This window comes from Myotis lucifugus, unplaced genomic scaffold (genome assembly GCF_000147115.1).
Source record: "Myotis lucifugus unplaced genomic scaffold, Myoluc2.0 scaffold_98, whole genome shotgun sequence".
NCBI classification, from domain to species: Eukaryota; Metazoa; Chordata; class Mammalia; order Chiroptera; family Vespertilionidae; genus Myotis; species Myotis lucifugus.
The window spans coordinates 2,445,439-2,465,941 of NW_005871146.1; the positions used below are offsets into that span (position 1 = coordinate 2,445,439).

The window sequence follows — 20,503 nt, forward strand, 5'->3', positions numbered from 1 at the left end:
TTATAATGCTAATTCCTTCAAAAATATTTGAAAGATTTGACAGCTTTTATATGAGTACATGTCTGTATATATATGCACGTGAATATACAAACAATAAAAAGCTCTCGAAGTTGCATAAACATATTCCTGTTTCCAGCATCCTCCTAACTATTACCAGATGCACTGACGGTGAAGTGCTCTCCACTGGGACCCCACACAGCTGACAGTGGTAATCCAAGGATTATGAATCAAGAACATGCAAACCCAGTGTTAAGGGGTAACTTTCTCAAAATGATTTGCCTGGGAGAAAGCCTGCTGCCTGTTACCAAAAGAAGTCTCCCAAAAGGTTTGAGAGAGTAGAAAGAGGTCTCCTTTCACTTTATAACTCACATTTCCTCTCCTTCCAACTTGGTCATAGTATTTGCATGACTTCCTTTTACATATTATTGTCCTAAGAACATACTTTCTCTCCACTTCCCTCTTCATCTTCCCTGTTCCTCCAGTTAATTCTAAACTTCACTTGATCTTTTCTCTCTTCATTGCCTCACTGCTCTGCCTTCTCTATCAGTAAATGAGTTATTAGAAATTATCTAACATGTGTCATAAAGAAGCAACAGGTCCCAGGGAAGTATTTCATAGCAGATCATTTTGGTGAAGCCTCAACAGCAGTAAAGCTTTGCCCATATTTGGCATTTCACTCCCCAAGGCCGCCTGAGGAAGCTGTCAATGATCCTCACACTATATTAATGTCACACACAAACTTGCTTTCTGGAAGGGAGACTGGCCTGGCAACAGGAAAATAATTATCAACCCCTGCAGCACAGTTTCTAACTTTCTCTCCACTATGGTCGGCCCCATTTCTTGACATTTAACCTAAAGTGCTCAACTCCTTTGCAGCTTCTAAACACTAAACAAGCAAATCTCAACATTTTCCGGTTGCCACCTGTCTGTTACTTTTTTGATTTCTCTAAGGCCAGCCTCATCCTTAAAGCACTGAATTGTGTAGATATAGTGATAGGCATAAGGACAGAGCTAGGGACAGAGATATGCCTTACAGTGAAATGAATTTGCTTTGATAATTGAAGGGGCTGAAGTGTTCTTCAAGGGGACTTGTCTGCATCTCTCTCATTTGCCCTCATAGGAGACCCAGGCTCCTCCCTGCTTCCATCCCTCTCCTCCTCCCCCACATCTAGCCCTTCTTGGGTCATATTAACCCTTAAACATTTACCTTGAATGATTCAGGGCCTGAAATGTCAAAGGCAAATTACTACAAAACCCCTTCTGTGAAAGAGAGGAAATGAGAAGAGGGCTCCGTGAGTTGGCTTTTACGCTGATCTTCCTAAAGGGCAGGTAAACAAAATGAGGTATTGAGAGGAGACAGTGATCTCTTCATGCTGAATGGAAAAACAAATAATCCAATGCTATCAAAAAGAGAAACATGGTATGTCTCTGCAGATGGTTCTGCTTTGTCTTAATCCTGCACTTCCTCCCTGTCAAGGTTTCCTGCTTCTCAGTCCCCCTTCCTGATGGCCTCCACCCAGGCTGTGCTCTCCTCTGGCTCACAGTCCTCACCTGGGCCCAGTACTAGGAATTGCATACCACACACATCCTGATTCCCCAGCCAAACTGTACTGCTACTCAATGTCTTTATCTTGTTAATGATGACAGTAAGAAGGTGACTCTGATGCTGATGCTGATAACGGCCATGCTCAAACACCACTTTCCAAAGGCAACCTTTCCTAAGGGTGACCAGAATCACAGGGAAATTCGCAAGCCCCCTCTCCCTTCTCTCAACTGCTAGTCCAGGATTCTCTAACTGGTTCTTGTCACTGAATCCGATTCTAAACTCAAGGGCAGGACCCATTCTCTGGTCTCTTCTTGAAGCTTCCGTCCCCCCTCCTCCCCCCTCACCCAGAAATACAAAGGCAAGATGGATACCCAGCTCAGTGACACAGAGCAAGTGTTGATAAGGCCCATCTCCTGCAGTCACCACCCCTGGTGTAGAATTAGGCACTCAATAACAAGAATAACAATACTTTCCATTTGAATAATGTTGTACAATTTTCAAAGAGCTTTAAAACCATTACCTCTAATGAGATAATGCTCCCACAAAAAGCCTGTGAGTTAAGTAGGTATAATTAGCCCCAAGTAACAGATGGAAACTGAGGCTCAGAAAGATTAGGCAACTTGCCCAAGGGCAGAGAGCCAGGTTAGCATTTCTAGTCCCAGGCAGCACTTTCTCTAAAGCAGTGGTTCTCAACCTTCCTAATGCCGCGACCCTTTAATACAGTTCCTCATGTTGTGGTGACCCCCAACCATAAAATTATTTTCGTTGCTACTTCATAACTGTAATTTTGCTACTGTTATGAATCATAATGTACATATCTGATATGCAGGATGTATTTTCATTGTTACAAATTGAACATAATTAAAGCATAGTGATTAATCACAAAAACAATATGTAATTATATATGTGTTTTCCGATGGTCTTAGGCGACCCCTGTGAAAGGGTCATTCAACCCCCAAGGGGTCACGACCCACAGGTTGAGAACCGCTGTCTAAGGCTACAGGGCCTCTCCAGACTCCTGAAATGCTAGGCCCAAACTGCCAGGATAATTCAGCAAGAAAGACAAACACCAGGAAAATGCATGCCTTCCACAAACCCCAGATTAATCTAGTGTTTCCCCCACATTCAATAACTGAATGCCCCTTGCCCAGGGCCTGGTGCATCAAAGGCACTCAATGAATGAGAGCTGAATGAACAAAGGATGAAAAATAAAAGAACAAGCAAACAAATGCATAAACCTACAACAAGAGGTGTACTGTCACTAGAAACGTAACCAAGAGTAGGTTTTATATCTAAGGAAGAAAAGCTGATTTCAATTTATAGAATTACAAATGTTTGATATAAAACAGTTCTAACTATAAGCAAAGGTCCACCAGAACACAGAATTTTATTAGTTAGCTCCAAAAGGCCAAATCCAAGAATCCTACATTGGAGAAAAGGAAAAGAAAAAACATTATTTGATTCAGGCAGAAAACTCTCCTGATCCCAAAAGGATAAAATGACTATAACAAAAAAAAATTTTTTTCAAAAATAAACAAGCTTTATTAGAAATGGCTAGATACAGAGAGAAAAAGTGACTTTGGCAACCCAGAATTTCAAATCATCCTGTTGACAGCCACAGCAGAGGCTCAGCATCTTCCCATAGTGAAAACACCCTTTAAATGCGGAAACTTTTTTTGCATGCTGATTGAGTTCCTGTGGAATAGTCCCCCCAGTGCAGTGCTGCCCTCCGGACTCTAAGGTTGTAGAGAGCTAGAAACTGCTCAGGTCTTTTCCCTGGAATATGCTTCCTTTCCTTCTGGAATCTTCCCCTCGTACCTATAACAGATATGACCTTGCTTCAAATAACCACAATCTCTTCCTCCATAGAGATTTATATTTCCTCCTCACTATTCATCCCTTTAATTAAGCAAGTCTCAAGTTTTATAATCTAGAAACCACTTTAGCATGATGGAAAATTCCACAACCTACCCTAAAATATTTTTAATCATAATTTAGGAGAAATGCATCTTTATGATACAGCCCTCCTTTCCATACAATAAAGTGATCAATATTAGTTCCAGTTTTACTTTTTCAATAGCTTAAGGAAAATATTAATTGAAAACAAATATAGTCACACCCAAACATAAACATTTTAGAGGGCTATTATACTTGAATAATTCGTTATTTAATTAGATGCTGAATACCTGTCTTCCTTGAATAGAATGATGTCCCATGAGGACAGGAAAATACTTGTGTCTTAGCACTGCGTTGTCTTATACACAGCAGGTGCTCAATCTCTATTGATGAATGAATGCAGATCACCCCAAGAACATTCTGAGATTGAACTTTGAGAACTCATGTTTCTATGTCAAAATTGTACCTCTTGCATGGAATTGTATCTCCTATTTTCTTACCTGGAATCCCTTCACTCCTACCATGGGTCTAGCCAATTCCTCCACAATCTTCTAAGCTTCACTCAAGCCCAATTTCTTCCCCAAAAACCTTTCCTTGCACTCCCCACTAATTAAGTCCCTTTTAGACTTATACTAGTCATATTACCACTGATCCTACAGATTAACCCCTAATTTTTCTGTGTCTTAGTTCTGCTTTCTCAATGCCCACACTGAGCCAACTACAGGTGACAGAGTAGGACTCAGTTCATCTTTGTTGGATGAACCAACCAACTAGCCTATAGTGGTTATTTTCTTCAAACACTGCTAATACCAGTGATTATAGATTTAAAGATACAACTTATAACATATAGATAACATGTCCCATTGTGGAGGGTGAGGGGAGGAAAGTATTTTCTTGATTTGCCTTCTTTCTGATCAATTACTAAAAATAATTTTTTTCACTGATTATGCTATTATTTCCTCCCTTTGGAATGTGGACTTTGGTGCTGTCAATAGCTTACATTCTCCTGGGTTCATGAGAGGACTTCATATAACAGCCTTGGAATTTAGAGATCATCTCACCACCCATCCTTCAGATGAGGAAACCAAGGCCAGCCAGCTGAAGCCACTTGCCAACGCAGTAGAGGAGAGCCCAAGAGCATGAGCTCTGGGCTCTTAACTGTCTGGTGTAATCACCCAGGCGAGTCATCCACTTTTCTGGCCTGTCTGTTTCTTTGTCACAGGGGATAAAAGTACCTGTACCTCCTGCAGCGGTGGAGGACTGAATGAGGTGATGCATGTAGGGCACAGAGCTGTGCATTAGAAGCGCTCATACACATCAGGAATCATCACAAGGGCACATGGCCAGGTGGTGGCTGTGCCTGAACCAGCACAGGGATTGCCCACCTCAGGGCTCACTCCCCACACCTGAGTCATGTGCTAACCTGGCAGCACTTCCCAGCCAAGGGACTAATGGACAGGAGTGGACACCCCTCTAACATTACTTCTCCAAATCTTGGACTTCTGGTTCGTGAGATCCTCACATGGACTGGTGATCAGTTTATGTGAGGCTGCCTGTGCCCTCCTGACGAATGAGAGCCAAGTGCATTCCAGATATATGGAAATCAAGGCCATCCAGAATGCAGCAGTCCTTTTCCTCTGAGAGCAAAATGCTGTGAGGGCCAGACACCCTGGGGCAGCCTGCTGAGTACACTGACAGGCCCAAACCTCCCCAACCCACAGGAGACAAGGGCTTTCACACTACCCTCCTGGAAAGGCCAAAAAGGTCCCCCTTGTGAATCTGGATGTAGAGACGTTGCTAGGTAACTAAGGCTGGATCACTGAGACCACATTGCACAGAAATGTCAGGAAAACTGACTACAGAGGAGCCTGCCTCCATGTCCTGGAAGCATTCTGACAGGTCCCTGTGACATGTTTCTGTGACTCAGCACCTTCCAGGGCTTTCTTCTCTTGGTAAGACTGACCCAGGCCCACTGGCAACACATCCATCACTGTTGAGATGCTAATGAATAGGCAGTAACCCTCACCTTTTTTTGTTGACCCCCTAACACTCTTCCAAATACTTCCTGCTCTTTTGGAGGCCTTTATGAGCTAACAGGACCTGCCACCCCCATGCTTCGAATGAAACCCGAACGCCTCAGCATGGCCTATGGGATCCAGGCCCTGTCCACCTCTCCACTCATCTCAGTACCTCCTTAGCTTGCTCTGTCCATACCCACCAGAACCACCTCCAGGGGCTTTGGCATAGGCTCCCTCCATAGGCTCCTTCATAAGCCTTCTAGTGTCCCTTATCATCACATATCAGTTCAGGGACTACATCTCACAGAGACCCACCCTGCCTACCACCCTCCCCCAAAATCTGTCTCATTAGCCTCGCATACATTCCTCTTCGTAGTGCTGATAATACTCTGAAATTATTTATTGATTTGCCTCGTTGTTTACTGACTGGCCTCACAGAAAGTAAGCTCCTTGAGGGCAGAAACCTTGTCAGTTTCTGCACACTCCGTGTTTCCAGCCCTAGCCTAGAGCACAGCAGGCACTCAGGAGTCAAATGTCTATTGATCAGGCAAAGCACCACAAATGTGAAAAATACAAAAGGATTATGAAAAATGAACAGAGGTCAGAGTAGTAAGGATGCTGCCAAAGGTCATCTCACTGGGATGCAAGGCTCCTGACTTCCTCTGGTGTTTCAGACCAGCGGTCGCCAACCTTTCAGACCTCACAGACCACTAGTGGTCCGCGGGCCACCAGTTGGTGACCGCTGTTTCAGACATACTACCCGTCTCCAGAACCCCCATCCGCAAACAGATTCTCTTACTCACAAATTCACACAGTTATTTAATCAGCAAATTTTCACTGAGTGCATTATCTGTTTCAACAACTGGCCTCGGAACAGAGTCCACATCAAGGTACTGGGAGCCTCTTGTCTACATCCTCAAGAAATTGCCGGCAGCGGTGAACAGACCCCCTGCTGGGGGCTCTCGGGATTCCTCTGCCGCCAAAGCTGCTGTCCACCAGGCAGCTCTGCTATAACAGGGCAGCAGGAGCCCGCCCTGCCTGCACCCATGCCTTCACTGCACAGCCAGGCACTCAGCTGACAAGGGTTATGCTCCTATTGGCGGAGGCACTGTGCTGGGTGCTGGACAGACGTTGAGCCCTGCTCACATACAGCTTTCTGCTAGTGAGCTCTGTGGGTTGAAATGCGTCCCCCAAAAAGGTCTGTTCAAGTCCCAACCCTGTACCTCTAAATGTGACTCTATTTGGAAAAAGGGTCTTTGCAGATGCCATTGAGTAAAGATGAGGTTAAACTGGATTAGGGAGGGCCCCAGTGCAATGACTGGTGTCCTTATAAGAGGAGGCTATTGGGACACAGAGAGACAGACACCTGGAGGAGAAGGTGATGGGCAGGTGGGCAGCAGCTGGAGGGATGTGTCTGGAAGCCAGTGGATGCGAGCACTGCCAGCAACACCAGAAGCTGGGAGAGAGGATGCAACAGACACTGCCTCAGAGCGCCCAGAGGACCACCCCTGCCGACACCTCGATATGGACTTCTAACCTCCTGGCTGTGAGAGAAAATTCTGTTGCTTTAAGCCACCAAGTCTGTGGTCATTTGTTATGGCAGGCGTACCAAACGAGCACTGTCAGAGTCACATGCAGGCAAGTGGGAGGTTCACAGGGCTGAGACAGGGGATATCTAGAATGTCATGGAAACATGGAGGGCAGAGGAAGCTTCCTACAAAAAGTGATTCTAATCTGTGCCTGCAGGATGAATAATACTCAGCCAGGAGAACAAATATATGACGTTGCTTTCTGGGGGTCAGGGAAGGCTTCCAGAGAGCAATAACGAGGCTGAGACACTGACAACCAGTTGCATTTAGCTGGGCAAAGTGGAAGAAACAGTGAGCCAGAAGGAAACAATGTGGGCAGAAGCCCCAAAGTGAAGGGGCAAAGACCTGCCCAGCCCAGCGATTCTGGAGTGTAAGCACAAGAGGGAAGTGGAGAGAGGCGGTACATGGGTTTCCACTGCTGCATGACAAATGAACACAAACTCAGTGGCTTGAAGCAAAGCCTTTGTTAGTTCACTGTCGGTCAGAGGCCAGATGCTATTCACCGTGTGCCAACTTTGGGAATGCTCCTCCAATGGATGGGGAAAGTGGGAGCCACCCCCAGCTGGTGGATAACTCACCACTGCCTAGGCCCTAGGCCCTAGGCCCTAGGTCATTCTCTCACCCACCCTCTCTTGTTAGACTGGCGAGGGTGGGACTCAGAGTCGTATCTTGCTCTTCCATGCCTCTCTCCGTAAGGGCCATTGCCATAAACCCTGTCCGACTGCATGATCCGAACACAACTGTATTTCAAACAGTGTACATACCCAGCCTTCAACCATAATATCCACCCCTGCCGCCTGGCCTCCCCCACACGGCCAGAATCTGAGGTCTGTGCTCCCTGGTCCTGTGACAACCTAAGAACTGCCAAAGCCCCATACAGCTCATGAGGTCTGCTCGTGGACACAACATCCTTCCTGACTCTCAATGTCTGACCCTGATCCTAAGGGCTCAGACACACTGGGAAGAAAGCCTTTCCCAGGCCACATTTCAGCTACACTCAGCTATGCCAGAGTTAAACTAGACAGAAGGAAAAAACAACCTGCTCCCTGAACTGGTCAGTTCCAGGCCTTCCCAAAGTCAAGGGCAGGACGGCTGTCCCCTCGCCTGGCTTTCCCAGGCTCCAGCAGCTCAGCTCAGCTCAGCTCTCAGCAGCAAGCAGGGTATGGCCACACCACTCACCATCTAGCTCAGAAAGGTCAGGAACTAAATTTGGAGCTTGGATTTTAGTTCTTTTGCATCTCTGTTATCTTGAGAGGAGGCTGAGGGAGAAGGTTCACAGAGAAAGGAACATGCCAGAAAAAAAGGAGTAAACAAATCAGAGACAGAATATATCTGTCTACTTTTAACAACAGTAATAACAGTTATTGTGATGATGCAGCTACATTTATATGGCACTCTGTGCTTTCCAGAGCATTTATAAACATCCTCTCATTTGAACCTTTCTATGACTGTGAGATGGAACATATCTTCATTTCACAGTCAAGAAACCTAATGTCTGGGGAAGCGGAGTGACAAGGCCAGGCCACGAGTCAGTGGCTGATTGGGTGCTGGCACCCAGAACCGTGGTCCCCGCCCAGGCTCTCTCGCTGCCCATCACGCCACCCTGTGGTCTAGGCTAGGGCTCTACAATGTCTTCATGTAGCGTAGCAGCTAAAGGCACAGACATGGAACAGACGCCATGAGGCCTTACACCGAGAAAGGGATGTGGCTCTCGCCCAAGGCTAAGTTCCCCCACATCTGATGCTTCTGCCCCTGCCACTCGACTGTATTGACTAGGGTCCCAAAAGAGCCCCCAGTTCAAATGCAGACCCAGCTAGCTCCCAGGACCTGCCTCTAATGACTCAGTCCCAAGAAGGCTCCTACAGGCTACAAGGTTGTCTCAGGAAGTTAGGCTGATTCTGGGTCCCCCACCCCAAACAAAGGTTATCATTTATTTAGGAGGAGACCTGGGCCTATTTGGTCAAAGATATTAGCTAATATGTATCACTAGTCCCTGGGAGAATAAGGGCCTCAAAACCAAGTCTCCCACTCAGGCAGTGATGGATGGAAATGAGCCTCTTCCTCACCCACCTCCCACACTTCCCAAATGGCCTTAGCGAGGGGCTCTGGGGCCACAACCCTAAGACTTTCACAAACACAAACATTCTGAGACCTTCATCCCCTAACTTCTTTGTGGCTTCTCCTTTGGTGGCCCTTGGCAAGGAGATCATCACATGTTAAATACACATTAATTGAAATCCCAATAATTAAAGGGCCATATTCTAAACAAAATATTCCTCCCTTATACACCTTAGAAGGGTCACATAGCATAGCAGTTAAGGACACAGACTGAGGAGCCACACACCTGGGCTGGAATACTGGTTCTACCCTTCATAGCTGAGTGGCCTAGGGCAAGTCAACTCACTTCTCTGTGCCTCATTTTTCTCATCTTTAAAATGGGATGATTATAGTAATAATTCAGGACTCCTGGGTTATTGAGAGGACTAAATGAGTTAACACTGTGACACACTTAGAGTAGTACCAGCAATGTAAGTATAGGCGACATGAGGGCGGCTGTTAATGCTGCTATTATCATTAGTTGGAAGGCACTAATCTAATTACTTCAATCATAGCAAAACCAGTAAGAACAAAGGGAATAAAGAGAAGGAAGGCTTCTGAGAAGCCAAAATCAATGTCATAAAATCCATAAATTAAAGCTAATGCACTTTATTCATAAGTGTGTCTCCTCAATCAGAATCTATTTACTCTTTCTTCTTTTTAGAATCTGTTTACTCTTGCTTTGCACATAATTATAATGGATTTGGTCACTTGGTTTCCAAGCCCACAGGAAAGAGGGAGCAGCAAATTAAAAGGGTCAGTACTGGCACAGGTAGACCACCCCCAACCCCAGAGGTGGTGTATGACAATCGTGTCCAAACAGTGTACCTGGACCATCTGGAGGTGTCTCTGCCCTCCCAATTGCCTCCCAGTATTACAGAAGTTTCGATGACTGAAATTTCTAATGACTGTGCACTCCCAGAAAAAGGATGAAATGTGTTCAGAATTTTTATTTTATGTGATTCAGGGATTTGTATTTTATATTCTAGAAAGATTTCCTTCAAATATACTCAAATTAAAAGGCATTTGGACATGAAAGGGTTTCCATTACAAGGAGTGTGACTATATATGAAACATTTCCCTCCAAAATTAGTACAGATGGGTACAAAGGGAGCAAGGGGAATCACCATATTTAGACTTCAAAGCATTGTCTCCTCTTGCCCACCTGCTGGCAAAGGCGGAGCAAACAATGTCTTCTCTGAAATATTTAATGAGGAAACACTGAGTCAAACCAATGCCCCAGGCCCTCCTGGATTTATGCTGATTAGATGAAGCACAACTCTCACCAGGGAGTTTGCCTTCCCTTCCGGAACACCAGCTCCTGCGGGACCTGGTGGGCCTTGCAACCTCTCCTGTCATGCTCCCAGCTCTGTCCTCTGTCCTACGGCATCAGTCCTTGGGGCACAAGTTTTCTCCTCTGTCTGTGGCTGTAGCCCACTGTATTATTATAGCATATTTACCACAGTGTGTTCCAACGAACACCATTCCTCAAGCTGCCTGGGACAGGGAGGGCTGGAAAGGTGGCACACACCCTGCCTGGTCCAGAGAGCCCAGGCACTTTCACACACAGGAGGCAAAAAAAAAGTATTTTATTTAATACCTGTGACAGTGTGCTTAATTCTTCAAAACATTATTTAGCCCTAACTGGTTTGGCTCAGTGGATAGAGCGTCGGCTTGCGGACTGAAGGGTCCCAGGTTCGATTCCGGTCAAGGGCATGTACCTTGGTTGCGGGCACATCCCCAGTAGGGGGTATGCAGGAGGCAGCTGATTGATGTTTCTCTCTCATCAATGTTTCAAACTCTCTATCCCTCTCCCTTCCTCTCTGAAAAAAAATCAGTAAAAAATCAATAAAATATATATTTAAAACATTTTTTACATCTACCTCATTCTATGCTATATACGCCAGAGAACAAAGCCAATAGCCCAAGAAAAGGCCCATACAATCCTGAGTTCAAATTACAGCTCTGTCACTCACTCACCAAGTCACTTTACTTCTCTGGGATACTGTAGCCTCATCTGAAATACAAGCTCACTACCTGGCAGGGTTCACTCACTCACCCATTAATTCACGCAACACGTATGTACAAGAGCCTGGCATGTGCCAGTGACTGCTCAAGACCCTGCAACACAACAGTGAACGAGTGGGGTAAGTTCTCTACCCTCAAGTAAACAAATAAAGAGATCATATAATTTATTGTCGTGGGCATTAGAAATATTGTAGGCAAGGCACTGGCACCTGGGAGTCACTCAATAAAGGTAATTATTATGACTAAGCAAGTTTTATTACTCCCACTTGCCAGAAGAAACACAGAAAGGTTAAGTGACTGACCTCAGACCACATATTTCTGGTCTTGCTTCCTAGGTCAGCCCCTGCCACCCTGGCTTCAGAATGGCTAAGACATACCCATGTCCAGGTCCCACTCAGGCAGTTCAATCAGAACCCCAGAGGGGAGATTTACTCAGTTTTCCCAATAGAAGGTTTCAACCTAATTCTCTCATCTAAAGACACACTCTACTGCTGCCTCCTCTCCCCCTCTCCCCCCTCTCACCGCCCAGCAGAGAGAATTAGCATATGATACAATAGCCATGTGGCTTATTATCTGCAATTATCTGTTAGTGTATTTTATAACCCTAGTATTTCTGCACTGTGTGTGCCTGGTGCATTAAGGATAACACATACAAGAGAGTAATAATAAATCTCCTTTTGTTATGATCATTATTGTTGATGCATGAGAGCCCCACAAAGACTTCATGCTCTTAGGCAAACCTGATTATAAAAGAAATCACTGCTCACGGCAGGAAGATTAGGGACACCCCAACTGGCATTTTTATACACTTGTCAAGTAGAGGCTCTGACTTGGGCCTCATATCCTTCTCAGAGCCTGGTAGGAAGGCCTCAGACTCATCTCAGAACTCCTGGTGGTCTAAATTCAGGACCCTGTGGGAGCGTCTTCAATCCAGCACTGCCTGGGAGTGGGGGAACCTTCGCAGTGCCCAGCTCCCTGCACTATGAGCAGGACTGTTCCACCTGTGGGGGAGAGGGTGGGGTCCCCACAGGCCACTCAGGGCTCTCCTTTTGCACTCATCTTTCGCCACAAATGCATGTCTGCTTCCCCCACCGCTGTGTAGTAGCGTGACAACAACGCTGAGGTGTGCACAGACACACCAGTCTTCCTGGATTAGCTGCCAGAAGCAAGAGCTTTGGGGTCTCTTCTCCCACCCTTCCGAGGCAAAAGCCAGCTTGAAGTGCCACTGATCCTGACTTAACCTTAGGAACCAGGCAGAGGGGCTGGTCTTTGAGTTCTGAAAGAACACATGTTTGCCTGTGCCAGGCATTTTTCTAAGCATTTTACCTCTGTCAACTCATTTAATCCTCACAACCTGATTACCATGCCACTCTTATTTACTGCCCCAATTTCACAGCAAAAAAAAGGGGGGGGAACCGGACACCCCACCTCCTTCCTAACCTAGCTTGAGTCCCTGATGAACTCATTACACTTGAGCTCTCTCTTTTCACATGCCTAAGGAGGAGAGAAGCCAGTCCCAAAACTAGTCCTTCCCTTCTGTTCTCCACCTCCGCTTAAAGCCTGGCTCTTGCTCAGAAAGTACACAGCACTGTTCTTTGAACAAGGTCAAATGCCAAATATATCCTCTTAATATTTCACTCAAGCCAAGCCTTTGTGGACTTTGGGGTTTGCAGAGAACTGGGAGTTTTCCACACACAATAAGGTTGCTCTGCTTACAGAGGTTGTTCAACAGACATCATACAATTTACCTCCTAGGTACCAGCTATTAGTAGAATGGGTTTACAGTTGCTATATTATAAATGATGTACTGCATAGTAAGTGTCATTGCCAATAACAAGACTATGAATAATAAAGAAAGAAACACCATGTCACAGGCCAGCTCAGGTTTCATTATGCTTCACTAGCATGAGGAAAAGAACAAAGATGATGGATTTGGGTGCAAAAGCATATGTTAGATGGAGCATAAAACAAACAGACTTTTATGTAAATAATGAGAAAAAGATCTTCAAAAATTCTATACTGAAATATTTTTCACCTCTTGGGAAGAGAAGAAAGCAAGCACTAGAAAAACACATGGGGGTTATATTAAGTAGGTGGAAGAAAGGAAAGTGCTGTGGGAAAAAGCGTGAGCCAAGGTAAGGACAGATGTGAATTTGCAAGTGTGTGTAATTCCAACATGTGAGTGTATTTTGCTGCAAAGGTTATTCTTGAACTCAATACAGTGGGAAACCTCTTGCCAGGTGACACACCTCATCCTTCTCCTAGAGAGAGCGGTGGGTAGATGAGAGCAGACAGGAGAGTGTGAGGTGGAGGTGGATACGATGGCCACATCCTAGGTCACTACTCTCAAAGAGCAGTCCTTGATCCGGGCATCAAATGCACCAGGGGAACCTGTTAACAACGTGGACTCCAGGGCCCACTCCAGACTCGCAGAATGGAAAGTTCTGGGGACCGGGCCTGGGAGACTGCATTTAACCAAACTCTCCACATGATTCTTGTGCACTGAGGTTTGAGAACCACAGCTGTTGGTGCATCATCATCTCTCCTTCACTATTTCTCAGAGAAGGACTCTGAAATAGCAATTATTTTAAAAAATATAAAAGTATTATAAAAGCAATGGGGGAGTTCTCAAGCTTCATTTTAGGGGTATTTAAATGATTCGGGGACCACATTATGGCATGACAAGACAAATGTTTCAGTCACTGAAGCTCAATAAACAGTCATTATGCACCTACTATTCCAGGGCCTCAGCAAGGCTGCAAACGTCCTCTCATCCTACACCAAGCCCTGAGCCCAGCTGCTCCTCATAGTCAAGCCAGTCCTCTTGTAAGCACCTTGAGTTGTTATAAAGATGAGTCTGAACTAGCAACTAGTCCCTCTGTTATATTGTTAAACACTCGGTTCCCCTAGCTTCTAAGGGTCCTCTCTCTCAGATTTCCCTCTCCTACCTCTCAGGCCAGCCCTTCCTCACGCCCTCTACTGGCTCCTCTTCCTCCACCCACTCTGCACACATTGGTGCTTTTGGGGTTTCAGCCATGGAGGTCGCCTCCTCTCACTCTCCACCCTGACACACGTGCTCGGAGCCAGGTCTGTGACTCCTTCTCATCCATCCTCCTACTCCCCCTAGTCTCTCTCTTTGGCATGAATGTCTCCTGAGCTCCTGACCTGTATCTACTGACTGTTGTACATTTCCATCTGCACGTTCCATGGACTCCTCACTTAACAAATCACAAATTGTACCCCACCTTCCCTTCCCCTCAACTGTGACCTTTCACCTGAAGACATTCTCTTGGCTAATGGCACCTGGTTACTCACATCACCATCCTGGGAGTCAGCTCTCTCCTTTGTCAACAACATCCAACTGGTCACAAGTCCTGTCAAGTTTACCTCCTAAATCCACCACTCCCTCTCCATCCCTGTTGTCACGATCGTCTGGACTTCTGCAGTTTCCTTTTCTCATCACAAACAGTGAGGCCTCCCTCTGGGCCATCTCCCTCAAGCCGCACCCTTTCTACAGAGCACCCTTTCTAAAATATACCTCTGGACCCAGCACTCTCCTGCTCTGAACATCCCCAGGGTCTCCTCATCACCTGCAATTAAGTTTGACTGTTGGCATGGGCCATCATCTGGCTCTTTTCATTCACTGGAAACCGGTACCCCATCCTTTGGTCATCAAGGACACAATAACCAGACCTCTGCACATGGGCATACCCCCGCCCCTTTTGGTCTGGAAATCACCTCTTCTTGCAAGATGCAATTCAAACGTATCTTCCCATGTGAAGTCTTCTCTTATTCCCTTCCCAATAGAAAAAAAATCAGTGCTTTCTCCCTGACATTCGGACCTCTTATAAGACCATGTTTATCTTCCCTGTTAGATACAAGGTCTGCCTCTTTAAGTCTCCCAAACATCGTCCTGGCTCTTGGCATGGATGTTTGCAAGACATCCTGGCACTTACAACTGGGTACTTATGGTCACTGTCTGCCTTATACTCTTCCCCAGAACCCTGTGAAGGACTGTCCCCTCCATCTAACAGGCTGGGGAACTGAGGTCAAGAAAGACTAAAGAACTTCAGATTAAGATTCAGTTACAAAGGAGAGAAGCCAAGATTTGGACGGAGGCCTGCCCAACTCAAATTCTGCTCTATCCAAGAGACCAGTAGCTCTCAAACCTGACTGGTCATTAGCACCCACCCACACCCACCACCACCAATGAGGAATTTTTTAAAAGATTATTCCTAGGTCATGTCCCAGAGCTACTAAATTTGAATCAGAGCTACCAAAGCATAGGAGTCCATATGGTTCAAGCTCTCCAGGTGGTTATAATAACCAAGCTGGTTTTAGGCATCAGTGTACTGATCTTCAGGCCTCTCTGCTCTAGAAAATACTGGTCTAGGCCTTTGGGAAGAGCTTGGAGTTGGAGACATAAGTCCAGGAACAACTTACCTAGAAAGGGAATATAAAATTGTGGAAGCAGCTGGGCTCACTAAGGGCAGAGTATAGAAAGAGAAAATAATGGGCCCAGAGAGAACCCTTGTAGAAGTTCCTATAGAACAGGAGAGAAACTAGGAGAAACAGAAAAAAACAGTGGTAAGAGAGACAGGAGGAGATTTAATATTAACTATGTACCGAAGCAGAGGGATCAAAGAATTTTGCAAAGAAACTTTTGATAACGTAAGATGCTGTGGAGAGAAAGAGGGATTGGAAGGCCCAGACCAAAACACTGGTGTTGATTATGTCCGTGGAGCAGAATAATACCCCAATCTATAAGCTGATGTGAATATTGCTTGGTTGTTTCAGGGGTTTCTAATACTCCTTGACCCCATGGCCCCCCATCTAGTCAGTGGCCTTCACTGCCACAGGGAAGGTATGACACAGTGGAAGAGCAGAGAACAGGAGCCAGAATGTGACTTTGAAGTTCGAGTGTAGGTCAGGGCATTGATGACAGTCTGGAATAGACCACACGAGGAGTCTATTGGGTGACTCTCCCAAACAAAGGTCCCGAGATGGCAAACAGGGAAGCATCAGCAAGGAAACAAAAATGAGTGAGACCCTGAGTATGTCCTTGCAAAAGGGCACTTGAAATCTCCCATATTCCCCGTTCCCACAGTCCCAGAAGCAACAGAGAGATCGAGAACTGGAGAGGCACTGTGCTGGGGAACAAGAGACCACACTGCCTGCACGGATCAAAGACCATGAAGGGACAAGGCCATTCTAATAGTGTGGATTGACTGTGCCAAGAGCCCTGCTGCAGGGCCCTAGAGCTGTCCTTGGGACTAAGCTACGACTCCAGAGAAGGGACCTCGAGCCCTGCATTACAGAGATGAGGTTGATGCCACCAGGCCAAATGAAGTCCCAAATCAGACATTATGTTCAGTTATAGGAAAGTAACAAAAAAGTTACATTTCTTTCCCTGCTGAGTTTGCCAACTGAGATCCATCTCTATTACATTCCAGAGATGGGATGGAAGACAGTGAGCAAGGAGCTGAGGAGTGAGCAAAATTGAACTGGCAGGGATAGCAAATGCAGCCTCTTCCTTAAAAAATAATGTTTTTAATTTGTATACATTCCCATCAAAGGAAGTTCAAGGATAGAGTTAGCAGAATTAGGACAGTGTGTGTGTGTGTGTGTGTGTTTCAGATGGAGGAGACCTGAGCACACTTCCTTAATTTAGTAAATCACTGCTTAACCCATGGTTTGAAAGAGGTAGGAACTGCCTTAGCAACTAGAAGTCCCTTTTCAACCCTCCTGCACTGTCTTCTGTCTTCTGTACCCCCAATTCCTAAAGCAACGTCACTGACAAAGTTCACTGGCTACCTCCACCACCTCTCTCCCTCCACCTACCTAACCCTTCATTTGGAAGGAATGGAGGAATAGAGAAGCCTGCCGCTGGGAGGCCTTGAGAAGCTTGGGCTTGCATGCTGGTGTTATTCTTTTTTTAAAAAAAACAAACAGCTTTATTGAGGTGTAATTTATATATCATAAAATTCACCCTTTGTAAGTACACAACACAATGATTTTTAATTACGTTTCTTTCCCTGCTTTAGTTACATGTTACACAGTTGTGCAACCATCTAGTTTTAGAGCACTTCCATCTCCGGGATGTGATTTTAAAAACTGCGGTCCCTCAGCATTCTCTGTACCTGGCAACCTCATTCTAGCTCGAGTAATCCATCACGACCTTTGCTCTCCAGCTGGCCCCTCTGTTTCCGGAGGCAGGGGGTTCATGGATCTGCCAGCCCTGGTTCCCAGCTGGTGCAGCTCCCCAGGTGGCCCTGCTGATCCTCCTGTGAATTCTGTGGTGCAGGCTGTTATGGGGCCATCTCTGGAACCTGAGACAAAAACCAAACTCCTCTACCTACTTTCAGCACTGCTTTGGCCTAGAGTAGACTCAAAGCTTCACTGGCTTCAGAACAGCACATGGATTCTTTTTTTTTTTTTTAAGTTGCAGGTTAACACTCCGGTGTGGGGTGAATTTCCCGCCAAAATATAAGATGGCTCTGTCTTTTGGTTTTGTTCCATCCACCAAAAGGGTGGATTACAAACAAATATTTGGTAATACGCAGTTACAATCGGCCCGAGTTTACACGTTTCCCGCACTCCACCGCAAATCTATATGAACCGAGTTAAAGACGGCTCCCGCGGAGTACGCGCAATTCACGCGAGCCGACTTAACTCGTTTCCCCCACTCCAAGTGTTAAGTGCTCAGCTACAGGGTTTTTGGAGGACCATGGTGGGGGAGGGGGACAGGGGTCGCGGGGGAGGGCATGCGCACACGGAAAAGAAGTTGTACCGTGGATGGAAGGAGTGCCTGCCTTTCCAAGGGCCATTTGGGAGATGCTTTGCTTATATTTATTTTGACACAGTAATGATTTCTCGACTGTTAAGAGAAAGGTCACACCTCAGAAGGCTGCGTGGATTGCAGCTAATGCTCTGCCTGCTGACTCCGGCCGTGTCATCGCTCAGTGCTCGCTGGCCCGCTGTGCAACCTGTCCCAGCACAGCCCCAGCACAGCCCCAGCCAAGCCATACACACAGAGCCTGGCTCACTACGAACACCTTGCCCACTACGGAGTGGGGGCTAACCCTAAAACTGGGAAATGGCAGAGAAGTTTAAAGTGTGCATCAGATTTATTTGCTGAAGGGCTAAAAAAAAGTCAAAGGTGAAAAAGCAAAAGAATTACACTGATCATGTCATCAGCGCCAGCAACAATGGAAAAGAGAACCTTGAAACCCCGCAGCTTCTGTTAGAAACGATCGCATAGGACAGTCCAATCTCATTCATTAAGGGAAGGTGCTGGTGACGTGGGAAGATGGGAATCACAGACGTGAGGTGTCTCTGCCGGGGAAGGAGAGACAGGATTTTCCTGCGCGCCTGTGGCGGAGGCATCCCCATGTGCCCCAGTTTTGCCAGCCGCATTCCAGAGCTCATTTCCTCCCATGCCCAGATGGAGCAAGGGCCTCTGTAATGACTTCATGCTCAGCCAAAAGTAAACACTCCCCATGCTTTTTCCATGGACAAATTCTAACCCCAAACCTCCAGCACTGGCCTCTCCACAGTCCAAATGGAAAGCTGCCTTTCCCAAGAAAATAAAACCCTTTTAGCTAAATAATGTATCTTGGCTGCAAAAGCAAACTTCCCTAAAAGCTTCCTAGAAATTATTTATCATGCGATACTACAGACCACCTGACCAAGCCCTACCGATGAACAGAGACACCTAAATACAACAAAAGATCAGAGAACAAAAGTTCACTCCACAAACACCTGCCCTATAACACATGCCGCATGTGGCAGCACACAGAGGACCTGCTGTGCGCAAACCCGCGCGCACACGCGCACTACCACCTAGCTGGAATATTCTTTCTAAACACAGGCTGTGATAAGACAAGTGCTGCTTCCAATCAAGAGCAGAACAGCCCCAAGACCTTAGCACAGCAGTGCTATGTACACATCGCAGGCACGTCTCCAGCAAACCTCCCTGCTCTCCCACATTCCGACCTGAATCGGCGTGATCAAGTCGGTCCTCCACCAAGGAAGAGAAGCGCGGATTTGGGATGGTGGACTTACCAGGTTGGAATTGGTGGCGTTGGAGTCATCTTCTGGAAAGGGAATATAGATCGCTAAGGCCACACAATTGGCAAAAATAGTCAGTAAAATAATGATTTCAAATGGTCTGAGGAAGGGAGTTAAGGAAGTTAATGTTGCAGAAAGCACAAGTGAAACAAACATACATATATATTCTTAAATGAATCAAAGATTCATAAGAATTTTGTTTAAACAATACATTCCAAGCCCCTTGTATTCTGAAAAGAAACATATGCCTTTTTAAGTACTTCCAATGGGTCCCCGCCAAAATTTTTCCTAATATGTCAAAAGCAGTGGAGGCCTGTCGCGTGCCAGAGTAAACACAGATTTCTAAAAACTTTTTCTCCTTCTTTTATTTATTTAGATTGCATTGGACTTCATTTTCCCTCATGTGTGCTCAGGTTGCTTTTCAAGAGCAGGGCCTCTCCAGTCAGGACCTGTGATCCCAGGACCCCTTTCCTTGTGGTTTCATGCTGCCACCCGGGGACTCAAGCTTGGGAGGGGAGAGGCGGACAGAGGGGGATTGAAGGCAGACACTAGACTTTAAGATTTTTCATTTGAAATTTGGAGATTTTATTTTTACTCTTTTAATTTGAAGTTCAGAATGCCTTTTGTTTTCTTCTCTCTTATTCTCTGACAACTTCTAGAGAACCTGAAGATGGCCAGGGCCTCGGGACCCCCAAGAGCACGGTAGCATGTGTACTGTGCTTCTAGGGTGGGAACTGCCTTTTCTTTAAGACACAGCTCCATGTAGGACCCTGCAGGGCCTGGCTTCCAGGGAAAAGGCTTACGTCCCAGGTCCTCTCCCCCTTCCCTTGGTATGTGCCAGGATCCAGCAGGACAAGCCAAGACCCACGCACCAGCAGCAGTGCACTCAGGGATCCTGTGCCTGGATTTATTTATCAACATATCAGGGCAGGACAAAATGAGCTCCAGTGATACTACCCCCAAGCCCTGCACCCACAATTAATGGCCACAAGGGGGAGGCTTCAGAGGAAGCTCCTAGCTTCTGCTCTTCCAGCCCCACCTCCCCCAACCCCTGACACTGTCAAGTTTTCAGCCTAGTCCCGTGGTCGGTAAACTGTGGCTCGCGAGCCACATGCGGCTCTTTGGCTCCTTGAGTGTGGCTCTTCCTAAGCCTTAGGAGTACCCTAATTAAGTTAATAACAATGTACCTACCTATATAGTTTAAGTTTAAAAAATTTGGCTCTCAAAAGAAATTTCAATCGTTGTACTGTTGATATTTG

The 20,503-nt window shown here is 46.1% G+C and overlaps 1 protein-coding gene across 8 annotated transcripts in view; it reads right to left on the reverse strand.

The window, feature by feature from the left end:
- CACNA1C (calcium voltage-gated channel subunit alpha1 C) overlaps positions 1 to 20,503 on the reverse strand; it is a 587,470-nt gene that overhangs the window by 504,001 nt on the left and 62,966 nt on the right. For all 8 annotated transcript variants that reach the window (XM_023756704.1, XM_023756709.1, XM_023756710.1 and 5 more), the window contains exon 3: positions 19,239 to 19,344. In XM_023756704.1, coding sequence (XP_023612472.1) covers positions 19,239 to 19,344 — 106 coding nt within the window. The remainder of the gene's footprint in view (positions 1 to 19,238; positions 19,345 to 20,503) is intronic.